We start from the raw sequence: 20,821 nt of genomic DNA, 5'->3' as shown, positions 1-20,821 counted from the left end.
TCCTGTATGTGTCCCCATAACAAAGTCCAGAGGATACATCTTCTTGGTTCAAAGCTTAGTCTGGCTTCACCCATTACGTCAAATCCGCCAACCCTGAAAAGGAGCGAAAACTGAGTTATCAGCTGTTAAAGTGCGTGTACATTTGGGGGGACAGCCTGTGGTACATCCATTTGGGGGACACCTCAAAACATATATTTCATGAGTGCCTGCTCGGGTATGGAATATATTAAATTGGGTTTCTATCCCGGGACTCAGAAATGATGAATCAAATTCTCATCCTGGATGGTGGACACCGGGGGCTACAGCCGCGTTACCAATCAGGCTGCACCCGCCTCTCGCACACGCTCCCCTCTGCACACTGTGGCCCAGCTGGGAGGGGGCAGGCAGGGCTTCTCTCTGCGCCAGGCGCGGCAGAGCCCGTGATGGTAGAAAAGTGAACACGGGGGCAGGTCCGGGGGGCCCAGGAGCCAGCTGGAGAGAGGCACAGCCTGAGGCCACCTGCCTGGAAGGCCGCCGGGGCCTGGGCTCAGGAGTGTGGGGCCCAGGCCTGGCCCGGCAACGCTCTAGGTTAACAGTGAGCTCGACTCCAGGGTCCACCCAGGGCCGTGAGGTCTTGGTAGTCTGGCCGGTCTGGGCTTCTCCTGGGAGCACCAGGCTTCCGGAGATGGAGGCAAGTTTCCGACCACAGGGCCCAGCCCTGAGAGCGTGCTTGCATGTACCTGCTCCCCACGCCCGCACACACATGGACGCTTTCATGGAGGTCAGGTTGCTGACACGTGTTCTAAGGGGCACACTGTCTGCCTCAGCTAGTGGGTTTCCCGCTGCACTGCGAGCACCACAGGCCAACATGGATTTGTTCCAAGGATAGCAGTGGCTGGAGGGTCAGACCCGTGCAGCCATCATGGGAGTGTGACCCTGGGGTCCGGCACAGCCTTGTCACTAACAGAATAAATGGGAGCAGCGGGGGGACCGTCCCTCGCTCCAAAGGTGCTCCCGGCCCCTCAGGCCGACGGGAGAGGGGCCCTGGTGGTCAGAAGGGGCGTCAGGAGTTCGAAGCCTCAGGAGCTGGGGGCCCAGGAGACGAGTCACCACGGCCACGCTCCCTCCTCTGACCTCCACCTGCTGGACCCAAGCAGCTGTGGCGACGCCCGCCTGCCCTCTCAGTTGTTCCCACGACCGATGTTCTCAGGGGCCTGTTGGCGTGGGAGCCACGTCGGGAGAGCTGCGCGGGCTCTTGGCAGGGAGCCCCTCTCTGTGGTCCTGCCCTGGACCCGTCCGGCTCTGAGAGGATGGCACCCACCAGGACAGGGGCCACGGTGGCCACTTGCCCTGAGCGTCCCAGGCTGAGGCCTCGTCCTGGCAGCCGGGGCGGCAGTCAGTGCGCGGTGATGGGGCTGGAGCTGCTGCGCCCGCCACCTCCCGTGGCCATGGTGGGGCCATGGTGGGGCCATGGCGGAGGCTGCAGGGGAGCCAGCCTCTCCTGCTTTGGGGGAGCCAGTGAGAAGCGCCTCCTGTCCAGTGGTCAGAACTGGGGACCCAGGCCGTGAAGTAGCTGCGGCAGAGGGTGTGGCTGGCTGTGTCTCTGCCCCCTGAGTCCTCAGAACCCCGCCTTCAGGAAGACTCCTATTTGCCGGCCTGTGGCTTGTGAGTCCCAAGCAGCTGGGCTGAGGCCAGGCTGACCGCCCTGTTCAGGGACGTGCACCAGCGGGCAGCTGTGCGGGAGGTGGGGGGAGAGGGGAGGGGGGAGGGCGGCCTGGCTCTGCCCAGAGAAAGGCTCCGGGGACTGGGGACTGCCTCAGGGCGCACTGGCTGGGCCTCGGGCTCAGCAGGTCTCAAGTTGGGCTTCACATACCGCCCTGCCTTCAGCAGCTTCCCCAGGAGGGGCTGACAGTCCTCCTGCGGGCACAGACTCGAAGGCATCCTCCCTTTGCTCCTGGCAGGTGCGCCTGCCTGGCGCCCGCGGGTCAGGAGATGAAGGTGTTTCTGAGCAGGTGCCTTGGCAGGTCATCGGGCACCTGGGAGTGTCCTACAGAGAAGAGAGGAAGGACGCAGAGGCGGGAGTGAGGGCAGGAGGGTCCTCGGAGAGCCCTTCCCCCAGGGCGTCCCCCGCACAGGCCCCATGGCCAGGACCAAAGTTTCCGCTCCTGCTCGGCCTGTTCACAACCTAGCGTCAGCCCAGCTCCCTCAGCGCCCTTGGCCAGGACGCCAGACCTGGGTGCGGGTCAGCAGAGTCATCTGAGTGGTCAAAGCTGCCTCCATGGGGGGCCCCTCCCTTCAGTATCGGGTCCCCAGGGCTGGGGCAGAGAAGGACAGTGAGAAATGGGGCTGCAACACCCCATGCCAAGGTGGGGCGATCACACCGAGGCCTAGCAGCAGAGGCAGCCGGGCCCAGGTGAGCCCAGGGACAAAGGTGGGGCTGCACCTCACAGGCTGTGGTCTGAGTGGAGGCCCTGGCAGCAGGCCTGAGCGGAGGCCTCCATTCTACCCATGGCTCACAGTGGGGGCCCTGAGCAGCTGGGAGATCTTGAGGGACCAACTCACGAGGTTCCACCAAATGCTGGCACAAGTCCAACACATGAAATCCTGGGCACACCCGCTGTGAGACACTGTGTCCTCAGATCCCTGATTTCAAAGCACCCTGGCCCGAGTCGGCCTCGGACCATGCGAGAACTGTGGTCCGCGCCCTGAGGGTCCAGAAGGGACCCTTAGGATTTGTGAAACAAGTCAGTTGTCACCAAAACAACCGTCTGTTTAAGAAGTCCTCCTCTCCGCATGCTGACTTTGACTGCACCATGAGTTTACCTTGTATTTTGTGTTTTCTGCAATCTCTGAATTTTCTACCATGAACATATACTCTTGTCAAAGCTAAACAGAATCCTAATTTAAAAAAAAACACATGAGGAAAACCCCTAAAAGACCTTCAACTACCTCATAGCAGGATAGGAGATGGGCTCTCCAATCCCAGGGGCACAGGCGTGCGGTGGAGCTTCGGGAGCACGAGGACAGGCTTTTTGCACAGCATCTGGCTCCAGGCAGCCCAGGGGCTGTGCGCCCGGAGCCACACCCACTGTCGGGATGGCGGGACCCTCCTCACTCTCCCAGGACCTGCCCCCCTGCCCCTCAGCCACTCAATGTCACAGCCACCGTGATGTCTGAAGCACCGAAATCTTACCACTTGACATCAGGCATCCACTGGGTGACATCACCATGAGGAGCAGAGCGGTGGAGATGGATAGACACAGCCAAGCCAGACAGACTTCGGGTTTCCAACTGGGCCCACGGAGATGGGTGGAGGGAGGACCAGGCTGTGGTAGCCCAGGAGTTAGAGCCGGTGCAAGAGTCCAAGTAGGGGACACATCAAGCCACTAAGGCAGTGCGATGGTGACTCCTTTGCTTTGGTGTGGCCTTGTTGTCATGGCGACTGAGGTTTCCATTAGGTTCAGGATTTTTCTATTTCCAAGTGGACTGGTTTTCTTAGGGCTTTGTTGTTGTTGTTGTTGTTGTGGGAGTTATTTTTTTTTCTTCTTCTTTTAAAAATTTTTTTTAAAATTTTCAGAAATAAAGGGTATATGATCAAGACAGGGATAAAGGGAAAGGATTATAAATCTTCGGGGTCGGAAAAAAGGGAGAGGCTATTTAGGGAGGAGAGGGTGGGATGTGTCCAGACGTGCACGATTTCAGAAGCTTAGACCAAGCCGAGCTGGCCACTGGAGGCTGGTCTTTGACTTTGTCCTGCTTCTTCCTGCTCCAAAAGGCACTCTTTCGTTGCCCCTTTGCTAAATTGTCATCCAGGATAACCAAGGGAGGAAGCATAAAAACACAGAAAACAGCAAGTAAATGAATTGAATAATGGACAAATGATGCTACATTCGCCAAATGTACTTGGGAAATCAGAATCCTGTGCAGCCCGGGAGAGAAGGCAACATTCCCCCCAGCACCACCAGCATCAGGGCCCAGTGAAGCCTTTCTGCTCTGACTCCAGTTAAGTGTTGGAATGGCAGCTGGAGCCAGGGCTCTATGTGGCACCAGAGGAGCATTCTGTATTGCTCAAGGAGTTGACGCCTGAGACTGTTTTTCCATTTCAATGGGTGAAATTATTAAGCAAGGGTGTTTATTGATGTAGGGTGCGGCTTTTCTTACTCATCCAATGTGTTTTTGATCCAATGTGTTTTTATTGATTTTCAGAGAGAGGGAGGGAGAGGGAGATAGCAACATCAATGATGAGAAAGATGGATAGGCCGTCTTCTGCACGCCCCGTACTGGGGATGGAGCCCGCATCCCGGCATGTGCCCTGACCGGGAATCAGAAGGTCTTCTCCTGGTTCATGGGACGATGCTCAACCAACTGAGCCACACCAGCTGCGCTGACTCATCCATTTTAATGACAGGCTCCCTGACATCCTGTCTCACACACAACTAACTCCGGCTCCTCTCCAAAACCCTTGGGACACTTAGTGGCATGTTTCTGGCCTGCTGCGTGCAGTGAAATAGTCCATCTCAGGAATAAGACTTCTTTTTAAAAAGTCCTTACGGGAGGATCTTTTTTCATTGGTCTTTAGAGAGAGAGTGAATGGGAGGATGTAGGTGAAGGGAGGGAGAGAGCGAGAGAGGAAAACATCAATTGGAGAGAGATACATCCACTGGTTGCCTCTCTCACAAACCCCAACCGGCCAGGATCAACCCTGCAAACGAGGTATGTGCGCTTGCCTGGAAATCTAAGTTGCGCCCCCTCGGTCCTTCCATGCTATAACCACTGAGACAAACGGGCAGGGCTCACTAATAATTCTTGTACATCTCACAGCCTCTCATGGCAGGATGACTGTGCACAGAATGAAAATACCTACCTCTATCTGATACCAAAACACCCTCATGCTCAAGCATTATTCCAGTTGAGATCCCGACGCATCCTCTCCTCTAGGTTTAGTCCTCACAACCTTTAAGTTCTAGTCTTATGAGAACAGACAATTGGTCTAGTAACTTCCTCAACACGTCAATACATGAACAGAAAGGACTTCTCCAGTTCTGATGGAGGATTCAAGTGCACAGCTGCACCTCTGCTATTTCTTCCCCCACAGCGCCACCTGCTGACACAGCTCACACCACAGACAAGGGACCCACTCCTCAGTGCTGGGGCCCCAAGTTGGTTTAGCATCTTCAGGGACCCAAGCAGCTTGAAGGGCAGGCAGTGCTCACAGCGCTTAAGAGTTCGGGCCCGTAACCTGTCAGATGCCGGTTCAGGTCCCAGCTCCAACGCTGATTCTCTGGCCCAGTGCTGACCCTGGTCAAGCCTTCCCTCCCAGCTCTGAACGGGGGACAGGAATGGAGCCCACCTCCCACGGCAGCTAGAACTCAAGGAGACGGACAAAGCGGGTCAACTACCGAAAGGCTGCTGAGCCCAGAAAGCCCCCTCGCACGGCTGCCGCTACTAACTGCAGCCCCTGACCTGCTCACTCACCGATCCAAACCACAGCGGGGATCTGTCAAGCAGTTTTTTCTCAGAACGTTTTGCTAAGTCACTTGGGTTGATTACAACTCATTCATCAACTTAGCCAATCACACAAGTGGACGTGATACATGTCAAAAAGTGTGAGGAGCCAGAACGAAAACCTCAGGCCACAGAACCCTCTGGATAAAACAAATGCTAATATGTCAATAAGCTTCATGATCATTTACCTGCACGTGAGCGTTTCGCCTACTTCACCTGCTGTGAGACCGGAAACGCAAACATGAGCCCCCAGACAATGTGTCCGCGTGCGCACACTTCATTTCTGCATCTCGAGTGACACAGCAGGACTTGAAGTGGTCACTGCCACCCGGAACGGCTGGTGCACCCGTCACACTCACAGGGCGCCTTGTCACGGCCCTGGGTCCTGTCAGGTCCTGTCACCCAGGCCCTGGGAGCTCCCGAATCTCAGGCATGGCCCCCCCTTTGGAAAGTCCTAGTGTCCTTCATCACATTTAACTTTCTTAGGGTGCATGTTTGGCAGGTTTATAGGAAAATAATCAATAAAATGATATTTGAAAACTTAACCACATTTCAGTCAATGGCTTTGTTTAATTGGTGGTAAGATACACACACACACACACACACACACACACACACACACACACACACCCCAACCTTACATCTCTGAAATCAGGGTGCACCTTGGAGCATCCCTCCCAGGCACTGTCGGCTGGTGGCGATTCTGACAAAACCATCACCTCCACCACCCGATCACTTTCTTTCTATGAGCACAAAATCGGGCAGTTTTCAGCTGACAGCCTCTTAGATCCCAGGAAACACATGCAGCACATGCAGCTACAAATCCACCAAAGGAACCTCTGGCTCACTCCCACCACAGCCCTAAGGGAGCAGGTCCGGCGCCCCCTGGTGGGAGGACTCGGGGCCAGGTCAGGTGGGAGAAGAGAACCGCACCTGCTTTTCAGAGGGACAGACAGAGCAGAGCCAGAGCCTGGCTGAAGGCCGGGCAGATGTCCTGACGTGTTCCATGGGGGCTGACCCTACAGAAATGGCTCATCCGAGGCCTGGCAGAGACAAGGAGCCCCAAACACATCCTCTCCTGAGCGTGTCTCTGCGGTAACTGTATGGAGATCCGCTCTGGATATTCGAGGACCCACCACAGTGTAGGTAATGGGGAGGCTTGTCATGCTGAAGGAACTAAATGGTTCTGGGATGAAACTGCCACCACAGTGACGTGGGCTTACATGTCCTACTTGGGTGTTCACACACCTCGGGGGGCAGACAGGGCTGTGGGGAGCCCCTTCAGGCTCCAAGCACGCGTGTGCGCACCCAGCTCCATCTAGTCGGTTCTGCCCTGACCTCGAGGGAGGCCTGAGATCCTCCCCTTCACTGCCCTCCTGCAGCCAGGCCAGCCCCTCCTACCTTTTGGTGGGGGCCCGCTGCGGGCGTCTCCCTCCTCCACCCAGTATGAGCACGATGGCATGGCCTCCAGGGGCCCAGGAAGGCTGTCTGGGGGTGACTTGACTTGTCCTCGTGAGCCATCTCTCTGGCGTTGGAAGAACTTGAGGAAGGCTCTGGCTCGGCTCCAGCGCTTTTTCCTATTAGAAGTAGAGGGTTAGGACACTGCCAACCCCACTGCCCCTCCAGCCGAGGAAGCGGCCCTTAACTTGGGGTTCAGCACCGAATGTGTGTCGCCAGCACCACGATCCTCGCATGTGGCCTCAGGGCGAGGAGCACCATTTGCAGTTCATTCGCACAGACCCAGGGACGGGAGAAGCTTTTCTTGTGGCAGAAACCCGCACTAGCCTCTCGGGAAACAGAACCTCACATGCAGCCTCCACTCTGCATCACTGGGAGGCACAGGCAGAGGTGCTGTGCTCACCTAGGTGTGCTGGCAATTGTGCGTCCCAGGGCCCTGTCAGGGAGAGTCAGGACCTCCTCCTTTCTGCTGGAGCTCCCCATAGGTGAAACAGGCGGGCAGACTTGGCCCTTCCGGGCACTGAGGAATCTGGGTGAGGGGGGAACAGGGCGGGCCCACTGGGCCATGTGGATGAAAAAGAGTGGACACTGGCCGGTGTGCCTCAGGGGTAAGAGCAGTGGCCCAAGCACGAAGGGTCAAGGGTTTGATTCTGGGCCAAGGGCAGTACCTGGGTTGCAGTTTTATCCCTGGGCCCACTGGGGGCGTGTGCTGCATGGCAACCAATCAATGTGTCTCTCATATTGATGTCTCTCTCTCTTGCCCCCAACCCTTTGTTCCCCTCTACTCTCTCCAAAAATCAATGAAAAAAAAAACCCTCAGGTGAGGTTTAAGCAAAATTAAATTAGCCCCTGCGGGTTGGGCTCAGTGGATACAGCATCACTCTATGGACTGAAGGGTTCTGGGCTCCATTCTGGTCAGGGGAACAGAATCAATCTGGTCCAGGTTGCAGAATCAATTCCCAGAAGAGGGCGTGCAGGAAGCAGCCAATTAATGATTCTCTTTCATCATTGATGTTTCTCTCTCCCTCAGCCTTCCTCTCTGAAATGAATATATATATATATAGATGTATATGTGTGTGTGTGTGTATGATAATAAAAATAAATAAATGAAAACAGTGAACTTGAAGGGTAATACAGTGCAGCTAACTGGAAATGGAGGCATTCTAATGTCACAAGAAGAACCGCAGCTGGTTCTAATCCTGGCTCTGCCACAGAGCAACACTGTGCTGACTCCTCTACTTTCTTCAGCGATGCCTCAATGTCCCCACCGACACAAGGGACCAGTGGAGGGTGGGAAATTAGGTGGTTTTGTGATGTGAACAGAGAGCTCTTGCAGCATTCATGGTGATTTGCCCTCAAGGCTGGGCTGGGGCAGGACAATCTGAAGGCCCAGCTCCTGGGGCTCAGGCCCAGACGCAGGGGACGGCGTGCTGGACGGAGGCCCCAGCCTCGGGGACCGAGCCGCCCACCCCCTGGTCTGCTGCTCTGTAGAAGGGAACGTGTTTGTGAACCACCCTGGGGTCCAGAGACACCAGAGGAATGTAGGGAAGACCAAGAGGTTCCTGTGACTGAAGACCATGGGTGCTGGCCCAGGTGTACGGCCCACGCTTCCTTCCCAAAACAGAAACATGGCGTTCTAGGCCCTGAAACCTGGAGACACAGCCTGAGAGTCCTGCTTCAGTGGCTCTAATCCAGACGTCTGCCCTTCCAACAGGACATGGTAGCTGGCATTCGCCATCCCTCAGAGGATAACCCCGAGGAAGAACGGAAAGAAACTCTAAATTCTTTCAGAGCTGGGAGGGAGGTGCGCACAGGGCACCTGCCATAGAGGGGAAGGTGCGGGCCCCACACACTGGTCCTGCTCCAGATGGCTTTCCCCACTCGTGAAAGAGCAGCTTCCCGCTCTGTGTTGAAGTTCCTGCTGCTGAAATCAACTCACTTCCTAGGAGCAGGACACTGAGCCTCCTGTGACTCCCCAGTTCTGCCCTCTTCCGCCTTTCCGGTAGGCATAGTCTTCAGTGTGTCGCTGCAGGTAGAGGAGAAAGAACAGTCTGGTTTTATATAAAACATGTAAATGGACTCCTCGGCCCCGACTGGGACCTGGCCCAGAAGGGCTGGCATTTTCCTGGGACTCGGACATCACGGTGATCATGACCGTCAAGCTCGCCGAGTGGGGAAGATGGGGATGGGAGCTCATGGCGTGGGGCCGGGTAACCTAACACGTGAGGAGACCTGCTGAAGCACCAAGGATCAGTCTGTACCTCCTCTCAGGAGAGCAAGCCCCCAACCACGTGGAATTCAGGATGGCAAACGGGTGGGCCTTGACGGCAGAGACCCTGGTTTCCTTGCTTGAAAATGAGTCCCCTGGATCGAGGCAGCAGCTCAGGCTCCTTTGGCCATGAGGCTGCCGAGGTCCCACCTAATACGCGCGCTTTTCTGACAGTTCACCATGAAGGGAGCAGCTGTGAAAAGCGATGACTCGTAAACCCCTGGGCCCAGGACCACCAACCCTGTTCTGTTCCCAGAGCCCTTGGCTCGGCATCTGTTCTTCTGGTCTGTGTTCCTCTCTTCCCTCAGCTGTGCTGCTGGGCCTTATGCTAGAGCGCTTTCCTGTCTGGCACTGACCGACCCCCACAACTAGGCACACAAATTCACAGAAGACAGGCCTCCAACCCTCCTTGGGCTGGGAAGACTCCGCTCGGAGCAGCTCAGGAAGCCTGCCCACTCCCTGGCCTCCTGCACACACTGTCTAATGCAAAACCACCATCAGATCATCCCCCTGGGTACCAGCCCCTGACGCTTCTAGTTGGCACCTACCCAACCTCTGCTGGTCATTGGTACCCGCTGCGCTATAGAGAGCCAACTCAGGCCACGGTCATCTCCACCCCAAACTACAGTGTGGCTTTCCCTGTAAACCATCCTGGGTAGGTGGCGAGCCAGCTGTAGACGAGCAGAAGAATCCGGGAGAAAAGTGAAGCAGCACCGTGACCCCAAGGGCTGCGTCACTGCCCCTGTGGCCACTGTGACCATGTCCCTCTGGCCCCCATGGCCAGCCACTCCCCATCACAAGGAAGGACAGTCCCGCAGCTCAGCACCGAGGGGTGAAGAACACCCTGACCCTACCAGATGCATCTCGGGTCACTTGACTTCCAACCCCAAGGTTTCCAGCACCAAGCCTCTTCCTCCTGCCTCTTCTCTGGCAGCTCCGTTGGCCCTTAGACCAGCCTCCCATAAACACTCACTCCCAGGGAATCCGACTCCTTAGCAAGGCATGGAGGCCTTCCACATCTGAGGGCCCCCTGCTCCAGCCTTCCCTCCTGCCCTGCCAGCACCTTCCCTGCACCCAGACCAACCGTGCTCCACCTTCACGTCCCCCCAACTCCCGCCCCGCTGGCTAGCCCTGTCCCCATCCGGGTCAGCTGCAGAACCCCGAGTCCCACCACCACGCTTCCTTCTCCGCCTCCTTGGGGCTCCTCAACATCTGTCTGCTGGGCACACAGGGGTCCATCCTATCACCCCTGCTGGTTCGTGGCCACCAGGTCACTGGTTCTGTGCACCTCGCAGGGCCTACACCACAGCCAGGTCTGTGTCGTGTCAGCAGAGAAAGGACAACCATGGCGCACCCACAACCCTCTCTCCAGCCCCTCAAGGGAAAATCAGACACAGAAAGGGCTCAGCCCAGGACCTGGATTGCTTCCCTAGGTACCTTTCTTTCCTCTGTCATAATTTTTAAACTGAGCTTAATTCCAAAAGCAGATTAAGAAGCGCCCGGCAGTGGGCCATGTCTCTGAAGCCAGCAAAATCCAACCACCCCTCCTTGCAGAATTCTAGAGCCATTCCAGAGAAAGGAGAGCAGGGTGCGCTGGGAAGATGATCTGTTCCCTTGCCATGGGGACACCAGTTCGCCGGTGGGCTCTCTGCCCAGAATGTGGAGGCCTGGGCGTGGCGCTGGAAGCTGCAGCCCTGTGTGGACAGGTGTCGGTCACCCCTCCCCCTTACCTTCTCTCAGTCCAGTGCTCGTCACACGCGTCCAGAATGCTCTGGTTCAGCTCTTTCAAGGTGTCTATCTCCCTCCTCAGGTGACATCTGTCCTCTTGCCAGTCCTTCTTCGCACGGGTAAGTGACTGAAACACAGATCAACAATGTCCTCAACAACACTGGCCCCTGGGACTCCGCTGCTGGGAAACTGCTCCCAAAAGGAGAAAAGGGCCACGTGCATGAACAAGGCCATTTCGGCTTGAGCTTCACCAGTCGCAAGGACCAACACAGCCAATGACATGGGGATGGCCAAGTGTACCGGCCAGTCGCGCAGCCCTGCCCACGGGTGGCCACTGAGCACTGAAAACACAGCCAGTCTGAGCTGAGAGGCGCCATCCGTGCAAAATGTACAACAGGCTCTGAGGACTTCACAGCCATTTTTATAAAGAATGTCAAGTATCTTATTACGAAGCAGCCCAGAGTGTGTGGCTCAGGTGGTGGAGCGGCCCCCCATGCACTAGGAGTACACAAAAGAGATGCCTGGTCAAGGAACACGCCCAGGATGAGGGGGTCGATCCCCAGTAGGGGGCGTGCAGGAGGCAGCCCATTAGAGGTTCTCTCTCATCATTGAAGCTCCCATGGCTCTCTCCCTCTCCCTTCCTCCCTCTGACATCAGAAAAAGAAATGCCGGCTGGATAGGAATTCGGGGCTGAGGTTGGTCAACTCCTGACCCAGAGTATCATCGGGCTGGAGTGGCAGGAAAGTCCAAGCTTTAGCTTCAAACAAATGGAGTTCAGTCCCAACCTCAGAGGATGAGGATGGGCCCCAGCTCACAAAAGCATTGTGAGAATTCAGTGAGATGACACGGGGAGCACAGAGCAAAGAGCTCAGCCGAGAGGACAGAATGGAAACAGCACTTGGCTGCTTCCATGCACCGCCGCGGCCCTGCAAAAAGCAAAGGTCGGGCCCTAACCAGTTTAGCACAGTGGAGAGAACATCGGACTGTGAACTAAAGGTCCCAGGTTCGAATCCGGTCAAGGACACATGCCCAAGTTTTTGGCTGGAACCCCGCTGGGGTGGTGCAGGAGGCAGCCGAACCAGGATTCTCTGTCCTCATTGATGTTTCTCTCTCTCTCTCTCTCTCTCTCTCTCTCTCTCTCTCTCCCTTGTTCTCTCAAATCAAGAAAAATATATTTAAAAAATACAAAAAGCAAAGGTTGGTGAGAGGTCTTTTCTAACACGTTCCCACCAGCCAAGGTGCTTGTCCCTGTTAAATGCCTCTGGCTTCCTCTCGTCCTCTCGGTGACATTCCCACACATTCTTTGGGCACAGACGCCAATGAGCACCCAGGCGGACCGGGCTGAGCCCCAGGCTGTCAGCCCCGGGCTCAGGCCCAGTGTCCTGGGGCCCACCAGTCCCAGGCCTCACCTCGCACGGGATGCTCAGCTTGGTCAGCGAAATTTCCTTGCGCCGTTGCTCCGCCTTCAGGTCACGGTACTCGGCCTGCCAGATGCGCAGCTTCTGCTGCTCCTTCTCTAGGGAGGCCTGCAGCTCCTGCCTCTGGGTGCGGAGCTCCTCCTGCTCCCCCTGCAGCACCTCAGTCCAGGAAGTGAGCCTGGGGATGGAGAGCCACACGGCCCAGGGCTCAGGAGCACTCCCAGCCTCTGCCCCATGTTCACCTCAATCACACCCACATCCTCCCTGGGCCTCAGGTTTCCCCTGTGGAAATGAGGGCTGAGCACAATCAGAGGTTCTCAAACTGTGTCCGCTGGGGTTCTAGGCGACAACCCTGGCTGCCACACTCTGGGCTGAAACACAGGACAGACCGGCTCGGACACACTTCAACAGAGCAGCCTGTGAAAATCCTTCCCATGGGAGGCTTTGCATGTCCGCCTCCTTGGAAAAAGGGTTCTTTGACTGAAACACTTTTGAAAAACAAGGAATCAGAACATCTTTGCTCTGAAACTCTGCCTTTGCCTAGCTCTTCTCCCCAATTCCAAGTCCCTTTCTGATCCCAACTCCTGAGACAAATAAAATATGAGATTCTGGAGCATTATGTAAAGCCACTGACATCATCATCATCATCATCATCATTATCATCGGCATAATTACCCGACTGGCTTTCCAGGGGAAGGGTTCTACCTGAAATCTCAACGACCAGAGGCTCATGGACTCCATGTGAACACAGATGGGCCCTGTGAGGCCCACACGGTCTCTGTGACTTAATTTAAATTAATTGGTTATTCAATATTTCTAAAAATGTTCCGTTTCACATCAACATTCAGCTCCCGAGATTCTGGGAGGGTGGGGAGAAAGCATCAAGCAAAGGCCCTGGCAGGGGCGGCTCAGCAGTGACAGCATCAGCCTGTGTCCAGAAGGGTCGGGGGTGGATTCCCAGTCAAGGCCATGTACCAGGGCTGTGGGATTGCTCCCTGGCATAGAGGGGGGTGTGCTGTAGGCATCCAATAGATCTGTCTCCCATCCCTGTTTCTCTCTCTTCTCCCTCCCTCCCTCCCTCCCTCCCTCCCTCCCTCTCCCTCTCTCAGAAGGGCAATGGAAAAAGTATCCTGGGGTGAGGATTAAATAATAATAATTTAAAAAGCAGATAGAAAAGGATGACCTGGCAGCCCGGGCCTGCCTCCCAGCTGACCGCCTGCAGAGGGTGTGTGTTCTCCACGAGGCCTGCCCTGCCGCTGACACTCCCTCCCCACCTGCTGGACCTGCCTGGCCCCCGCAGGCACCTGACTTTGTAGCCCCAAACATATGAAAACAAGGCTGTGAGAAGGAAGGCTTCACGTGGTCAGGCCTCTGGGCTGAGACAAGACCTGGATTTGAATCCTGACTGGGCCACTACACTCAGGACGGACCTGAACAAGTTATTTAATCTCTCTGAGCCTTTTTCCTCATCTGTTTGAAAAGAAGGACAATAACGCAGTCAATTCTCAGGATTTGCGGTATAATGTCCTATGGGGCCCCCGTGGGCACTGAGCAGTGTACACTGCAAGTGTCCCCACCAGTTCCTGTGAGTGCCTGGCCTCATTTCTGTCAACCAATCAAGACATAAAGACGCTTTGTGTCATATGCTCACAGCCAACAGCACCAGATCTCGGGCCTGAAGGACCCTCATGTGCCAACTCGGAGATTTTCCCTGAGGCCCAGCGCAGCGTGCACTTGGGGACACTAGACAGCACTGCAGCACTCCATTTGGGGGCCATTGCAAACAGCGAAATCACCACCAAAAAGCAAGAGAAGAGGACTGCATGGCACTCAATGGACCGCGAAAGGGACGCTCGCTTGCAGTGTGAGAGCTGAAACGGGCAGGAGTCAGAGGCCTTGTTCAACCGCAGCTGAAATGTGCACATCAGGAGATTCCGGGATCGCGCCCTATGGACAGGCCCCGAAAGGCCACGGGGACCGATGTGGGGGTGACAAGAGCATGTCAGCGAGGAGGTGAGTTCACCAACAGGGAACGTGGGAATGGCGTGCAGCGAGCATATGTCCTTCCGGAATCGCTGGTGAGAGAGGATGAAGGTGCCCGTGCCCGACACAGTCATCACCATCATCCCTGTGGGAGAGGCGGTCACCCACACCTGGACAATGCTCCATCCCAGCCACCAGCTGGAGGCCCTTCCCTCGGGACCATCAGCTGTGACCGTGACAGGGCGGGTGAAAGGGCACCATTACCAGGAGACTCACCTGAGCTGAGCTAGCGGGTGCTGAGGGAGTTGGTGTGAATGAAACGCAGCAGATGCCGCTGCAGGTGCGGGGCGGTTACCTTTGAATCTCCTTCCGCAGCCTCTCATTCTCTCCCTTCCCTCCGGTGTCAAGGGCCTTGGCCACCTGCTCCTGCTTCAGCGCTTCCTGGACTTCAGGCAGCTGCTTCTCCTGCTCCCGCAGCTCCTCCAGCTCCCTCTCCTCGGCCCCCTGCTGGTTCTTGGGGCCCAGATTGGAAGGTTCCTCCTGCACAGAAGGAAAAGGTGAGGATGCCTCACTGGTTGCAGGCCCCAGGAAGCCAACGATCCCGTATCCCTGCACCCCCACACGCAGTGAGGGGCCAAGAGCAGGGCAAGTGCAGACCCCAAAAGAGTAGGGACCCTCGAGGCAGGCAGCACCAGCCGTGCTGAGTGCGGTTCTCCCAGCACTTAAGGACCTGCGCTGGCCGGGCCCACGGCATGAGTGGACCAGCACATGGTGCAACGGGAGCCCTGCGCCCTCTCCACACACGGGACCTTCAGGGGCACAGGATGCCCGCTGTCTGGATCAGCTCCTTGGCTGCCCTCTGTGACCAATGGAAAAGCCTATTTTTTAAAAAGTACATAGAGATCAACCAAAGGACTTATATGCAAGCATATAGGCCTAACCAATGGACACGGAGAACAGGGGGGTGAGGGCATGAGTTACTCCCCCCCCAATAGGGGGTAATGTGGGGATAAGATCACATATGTAATAACTTAATCAATCAATCAACCAAAAAAACAATAAAAGAAAAATAAAAAGTACATAGAACATCAGTCAAGATACAGAATATCTGAACAACACTAGCAGCCAACTTCCCCTGATATTTACGGAACAACCACCCACCCGGCACAGCCAGCAGCACCTCCCTCCTCTTCCCCCCAGCCCTGTCAATCAACACCAAGATGGCCAATGTCCCTGGGAGGCAACACCTGCCCCCATGGCCCAGCAGAGGCTGAGAATTGCTGGTCTGAGCTGCAGCTGAGAGAGCGAACTGGTCACCCAGGAATCACTGATCAATGACCAGGACCCGACTGTGATCCCGGAGGCTCCCTCGGGCAGGCAGGGGCGCCAGGGGGGCATGCGCTCTGGAAGGCCTACCTGCGTGGCCCTGTAGGGCCTCCCGGTATTTGCGATGTTATCCTGGAGTTCTCCCTCCAGCTCTTCCTTTGGACTGTTGGTCTTGTCCTGGTTGAGTTGGGTCCCCAACTCTTCCATCTGCAGAGCCAAAGACCCAGCCCGTGCCACAGTCAGGTCACAGAGTGAACTTGGCTTTAAAGCAAACCCCAAACATGTCACCCCACGGGACACCCGGCCACCGGCTTGCCCGTATGTTCCAGACACCACCCACTGTTACCTCCAGCCGGAGCTGCTGGTTCTCCTTCTGCAGCGCCTGGACCGTGCCCTGGAGGGTACGATTATTCTCCTCCAAGGCGACGATCCGGATGGAGGCTGAAGAGCAAAGTGGAGTCAGAGCCCAGATTCTTGGGCCTCCGCTTCCCCTCTCTGTCTCTGGCCCCGAGACGGCAATACCCCCGAGACGGCCACCCCAACACCCCGAGGCCTAGGTGTGAGAGCCGGGGATGATCAGCTGGGTGCCGTTCACAAGGTGCGGTCGCTCTTGGTTGTGGCCGCTGTGCTGGCTCAGCTGGGGTCCGGTAGGGGAGCCACCCAGAGCTTAAAAAGAAGGCAGGTGACCTTGGAGAGGCCAAAGCAGAAGTTCAAGACGGTGGAACTGCTGGAACCACTTTTTACCAAGTTCTAACCTGACCGTCAAGTCAAGGATTTCAGAGACTCACAGAGACGGCAAAGACATGGCATGGTCCGGGCAGGCCGTCAGAGTCGGGGGGTCTGGGTGGCTCAGCTGGGGGAGTGGGGGGGGGGGGGGAGGGCACGATAATTTAGCAGTATTTCTGCGGGGGGTAGAGGATCTGGGGCGCGTGTGCCCAGTACTTGCCACCCGTGGGTGAGGTCCTTCGGGAGGAGAGGTCCCCGAGCAGCCCCTGCCCAGGGAGACAGAGAGCAGACTGCACCCATCTGCCCGAGGATGACATGAACGGAGGAAATCAGTCCAGGCCTCTGTTATAATGCAGGTCAGTGACCACTGGGGAAGCTCCTGCATCCAGACCTTTCAATCCCCCACGGACAGATCTATGACAGCCTCTGGGGTCAGCGTGCTGTCATCTGGAAGCTCCTGGGACTGTGCGCACCGGTGCTGAGAAATCTGGCAACACTTATTTGTAGTTCATGGCTGACTTCAAGGCTGCCAGGCCCGTCAGGATGATGGCAATGAAAGGGTCCCAAATGGCCCCATTGAGGAGGATGGCAATGAAAGGGTCCCAAATGGCCCCTGAATCACCCCCTACTGACTTGGGCTGAGGGTGGGATGACCCAGGAGATTCAGAACCAAGGGCTCAGCTCCCTGGGTGGGGGAGAAGCTGCAGCCAGACTGGCACCCCGGCGCCAGGGGCTGCTGCCTACCATCAATCAGCAGATCCAGTTCCCAGCTCAGGTGGTCGGGCTGGTTCATCCTCTGGACCTGTTCAGCCTCGAGGGCCATGATGTCCCCCAGCAGCTCCTCAAGGAACTGCTGGGGGACGTGTCCGCGATCCTAGTGCAGGAAGAGGGGTGGGGTGAGGATGCGCACCAGGGCACCCGCTGGGCAGGCCCCCCCGATCCCGTGCAGCTACCCGCATTCCCCCAGGATGAAGGGCCTCCATGCACCTGCTCACTTCCTAAAGCACAGCTGCACAGAAGTGACTCCAACACAGGGTCCCGCTGGGAGACCTACAGCCACTAAAAGACATGCTGACCCAGTGGTAGGTGATGAAGACACCCGAGGTCAGTCATGTCTAAGCAAAGTGACACACAGCACAGGGCGGTAAAGCAGGTGATAGGAGGACGGGTGGCTCTGAGGCCCCTTAGCTGGTTTCCATGTCTTGGAAAGGCCGGTGGGACTCCCAAATCACAGCTCAGCCCGCATCCCAGTTGCCAGCAGAGACCCTTATAGCCACTCGCCCACCTACATCCATTCTTACAGAGAGCAACACAGGAGTCAGGCCCTATCAGTTTGTTTGGGGTTTTTTTTAACATTCTATATAATAAAAGCCTAATATGCTAAGTATTCGGTCATCCATTCAACCAATGAAAGCATAATATACTAATGATATGCTAAGGCCGCTCCACAGCTTGCTATGACGTGCACTGACCACTGGGGGGCAGACGCTGCAACTGGCAGGTTGGCTTGCTGCTGGGGTCTGGCTGATTGGGACTGAACTAGACAGGCCTGACATGCCCTGGAGCCCTCGCATGGTCCCTTCCCACTAGCCAACCTCCTGTGTCCCTCCCCGCCCTGATCATGCACCAATGGGGTCCCACTGCCTTGCCTACGCCCTCTTGCAATCCGGGACCTCAGGGGCTGTCAGAGATCCAGTTTCAGCCCGATTCCCTCAGGCCAGGCCAAGGGACCCCAATGGTACACAAATTCATGCACAGGGCCTCTAGAGAGAGAGAGTGCGTGTGTATCTATATATATCAATCTATAGATATAGATAGATATTTCTTTTAAATATGCTATTATTGATCTCAGAGAGGAAAGGAGAGGGAGAGATAGACACATGAATGATGAGAGAGAATCATTGATCGCCTGCCTCCCATAGGCCACCCCTGGGCATGCGCCCCGGGCATTGGCGTGGGCGAGAAGACCCTGTCTCTTGTGAGGGCCTTCGGTGCTGCCCACTTAAGCTGCTGAGCTTAGGAAATGACTCTTCGCTGGCAGCAGGTCACTGTGTTGGCAGCAGCCCCAGCCCAGTAGCAGAAAATCAGAGAAGGGCACCACATAAACCTAAAGCTGCCCCCATCTGTTGTACACAGGATGAGAGAGTGTCTGACATGTACAGCCTCGGCTGGTGGGACGAGTGCACCCGCTGGCAGGTGTGGGGCTTCGCTGAGCCCGTTTTCCTAACAAGGAAGGGGTGGGGCTGAGATCTATCCCAGGTGTGAGGGCTGAGCCTCGGCCTCTCAATTCCACAGTCACTCCACTGATCTGGGAGGTGGAAATAAATGGCTGTTCGGGCGAGTTTTTGTTCAACACCCACTTCCTATGTGAACATTCACACACAGCCTCTTGGAAAACCAACAGCTCTGGGCAGTTTTTCGGAAATGAGGGCTAAGGCACAGCAAACAGTACTATGGGCCCCTGGGTGTCAGGCACATGCTGGGTGTGGGACGCCATGGCTGGTCCCTGGCAGGCCCCCTCACGGGAGGAGTCCGCGGGGCCTATTCGGGTCCCAGGGCCCAGCACACACGGGGAGCCGGTCAGCTCTTTCCCCTCATCTCTGCTCCCGCCCAGGAGCCCTTCAGAACCACTGGTGTCCTAGGGCTGAGTCTCCCCGGAGTGCCTTCACAGTTTGGGGACACGCATGCCTGAGACGTGTCCCTTGCTCTCAGTGGCTGTTTCCCAAGGCTGGCCCCAGGCACGGTTCTAACAACTGGGAGCGGCAGTAGCTCCTGCTTATTCTTCTCGTGTTCACTTTCCCGCACTGGCCAGAACCCAAGATTCTTGGTAGAAGGGAAGCCGTGGACCTGCCGCCAGTGGACACGGTTCTGGTCAAAGCCTGGCAGCGGGAAGGGTTTGCTCTCAGACTCGGGAGTCACCTGGGCACCGTCTCTCTGCCCATCCCCGGCCCTGCGCTAGGTGCCTCTGTCCTTGCACATTCACTCCTCACAAGAGCCCCGAGGGGGAGGCAGGGACAGTCCCTTCTCACACAGGAAGAGGCTCTGCACTCACCGACTCTACAACGACCGACTCTTCTCACTCCAACTGTTCACACCGACTCTTCACACACTGACGGTTCACCCGACTCCTCTCAACCGACTCCGCAACCACCGACTCCGCACCCACCGACTCCGCACCCACCAACTCCGCACCCACCGACTCCACGCCCACCGACTCCCACCGAACATTCCACCGTCTCCATGGCCCCCCAACCAAACTGCTCTAGGCCCCGCATTCTAAACGGCTCTGCCACAGGCTCATGTCCCATGCTACCTGCTTAGGGATACACAAAAATTACAACACTCTCCCCATAAAGATTAAGATCTATCTGGCACATAAAATATAAAGAAGCATAAAGATTATGTTTATAGATCCTATACCATTATAAATGGAAATTAACCACTTCATTCTGATAAGTCTATCCACATTTCAAAAAAATTATTTTTTCCCATCAGCCACGTTACAGAAATGTGATTCGTTCTTTCATTTTATTTTGTGAAGTCTTACCTAGAGAGCCCAGCTCGGAAATTCTCCCCATCGACGGTCAATAGTTCATACATAAGAACCCCTGAAGTCCACCAGTCAACTGCCTAAAACACAATTTGACAGAACACTCACTAATGCGTAGTTTATAAGAAAAATGAAGAAAGTAAAGCTATATGTTTGAAAAATATTTTCTATATATATATTTAATATATATTTTATTGATTTTTTACAGAGAGGAAGGGAGAGGGATAGAGAGTTAGAATCATCGATGAGAGAGAAGCATCGATCAGCTGCCTCCTGCACACTACCCACTGGGGATGTGGCCGCAACCAAGGTACATGCCCTTGACCAGAATCGAACCTGGGTCCCTTCAATCCCCAGGTCAACCCTCTATCCAGTGAGCCAAACTGGCTAGGGCTATACTTTACATATTTTTAAAAAATCTATCTTTATTGAGTTCCGAGGGGAAAGGAGAAGTAGGGAGAGAGCAAAACATCAATGATGAGAGAGAAGCATTGATTGATTGCCTCCTGCACGCCCCATAATGGGGATCAAGCCCCCAACCCGGGCATATGCCCTGACTGGGTATCTAATGGTGACCTCCTGGTCCATAGCGATACACTCAATCACTGAGCCATGCATGCCGCACTGGAAAATATTTTTACAAAAGGACTTTGTACATAGCTTTCTGTGCAAGGAGTACTAAATTAGCACATGCAAGAAAGACATTTAGAGAACAAATATACAGGCATCCTCAGAACAGAATTTAAACATTTAGGCTGCCAATCAATTATTTCTAAACTAGTAATGGTTTTACTTGGGTTAATTAAAAAACTCATTCTTAATTTAAGATTAATTTAAATTGTTTAAAGTAGATGAAATCTTTGGACTTAGATTGGGGGG

General features: G+C 55.5%; 1 protein-coding gene across 1 annotated transcript; it reads right to left on the bottom strand.

Moving 5' to 3' along the window:
* Positions 1-4,544: 4,544 nt before the first annotated feature.
* On the bottom strand, positions 4,545-19,634 carry LOC138999434 (protein Daple-like). The gene is made up of 10 exons (XM_070401527.1): positions 19,614-19,634; positions 17,137-17,266; positions 16,013-16,107; positions 15,757-15,873; positions 14,696-14,880; positions 12,349-12,535; positions 10,942-11,066; positions 8,882-8,968; positions 6,886-7,061; positions 4,545-4,552 (listed from the first exon to the last, which is right to left on the bottom strand). The coding sequence occupies exons 1-10, from the start codon at positions 19,632-19,634 to the stop codon at positions 4,545-4,547; spliced, it is 1,131 nt and encodes a 376-aa protein (XP_070257628.1).
* Positions 19,635-20,821: the final 1,187 nt, after the last annotated feature.

This window comes from Myotis yumanensis, unplaced genomic scaffold (assembly GCF_028538775.1).
Source record: "Myotis yumanensis isolate MYYU_CA2020_CCGP unplaced genomic scaffold, mMyoYum1.0.hap1 SCAF_1, whole genome shotgun sequence".
Lineage (NCBI taxonomy): Eukaryota > Metazoa > Chordata > Mammalia > Chiroptera > Vespertilionidae > Myotis > Myotis yumanensis.
Note: the sequence above shows the minus strand (reverse complement) of the source record. Positions and strands in the feature narration are given on the sequence as shown.

Coding starts and splice junctions, on each gene's coding strand:
- LOC138999434 (XM_070401527.1), bottom strand. CDS start 19,634: ATGGAGACGGTGGAATGTTCG. Junction 17,267..19,613: donor TGGAGACGGTGGAATGTTCG/GTGGGAGTCGGT, acceptor TTCCTGCACTAG/GATCGCGGACACGTCCCCCA. Junction 8,969..10,941: donor GAGCACTGGACTGAGAGAAG/GTAAGGGGGAGG, acceptor CTCTACCTGCAG/CGACACACTGAAGACTATGC.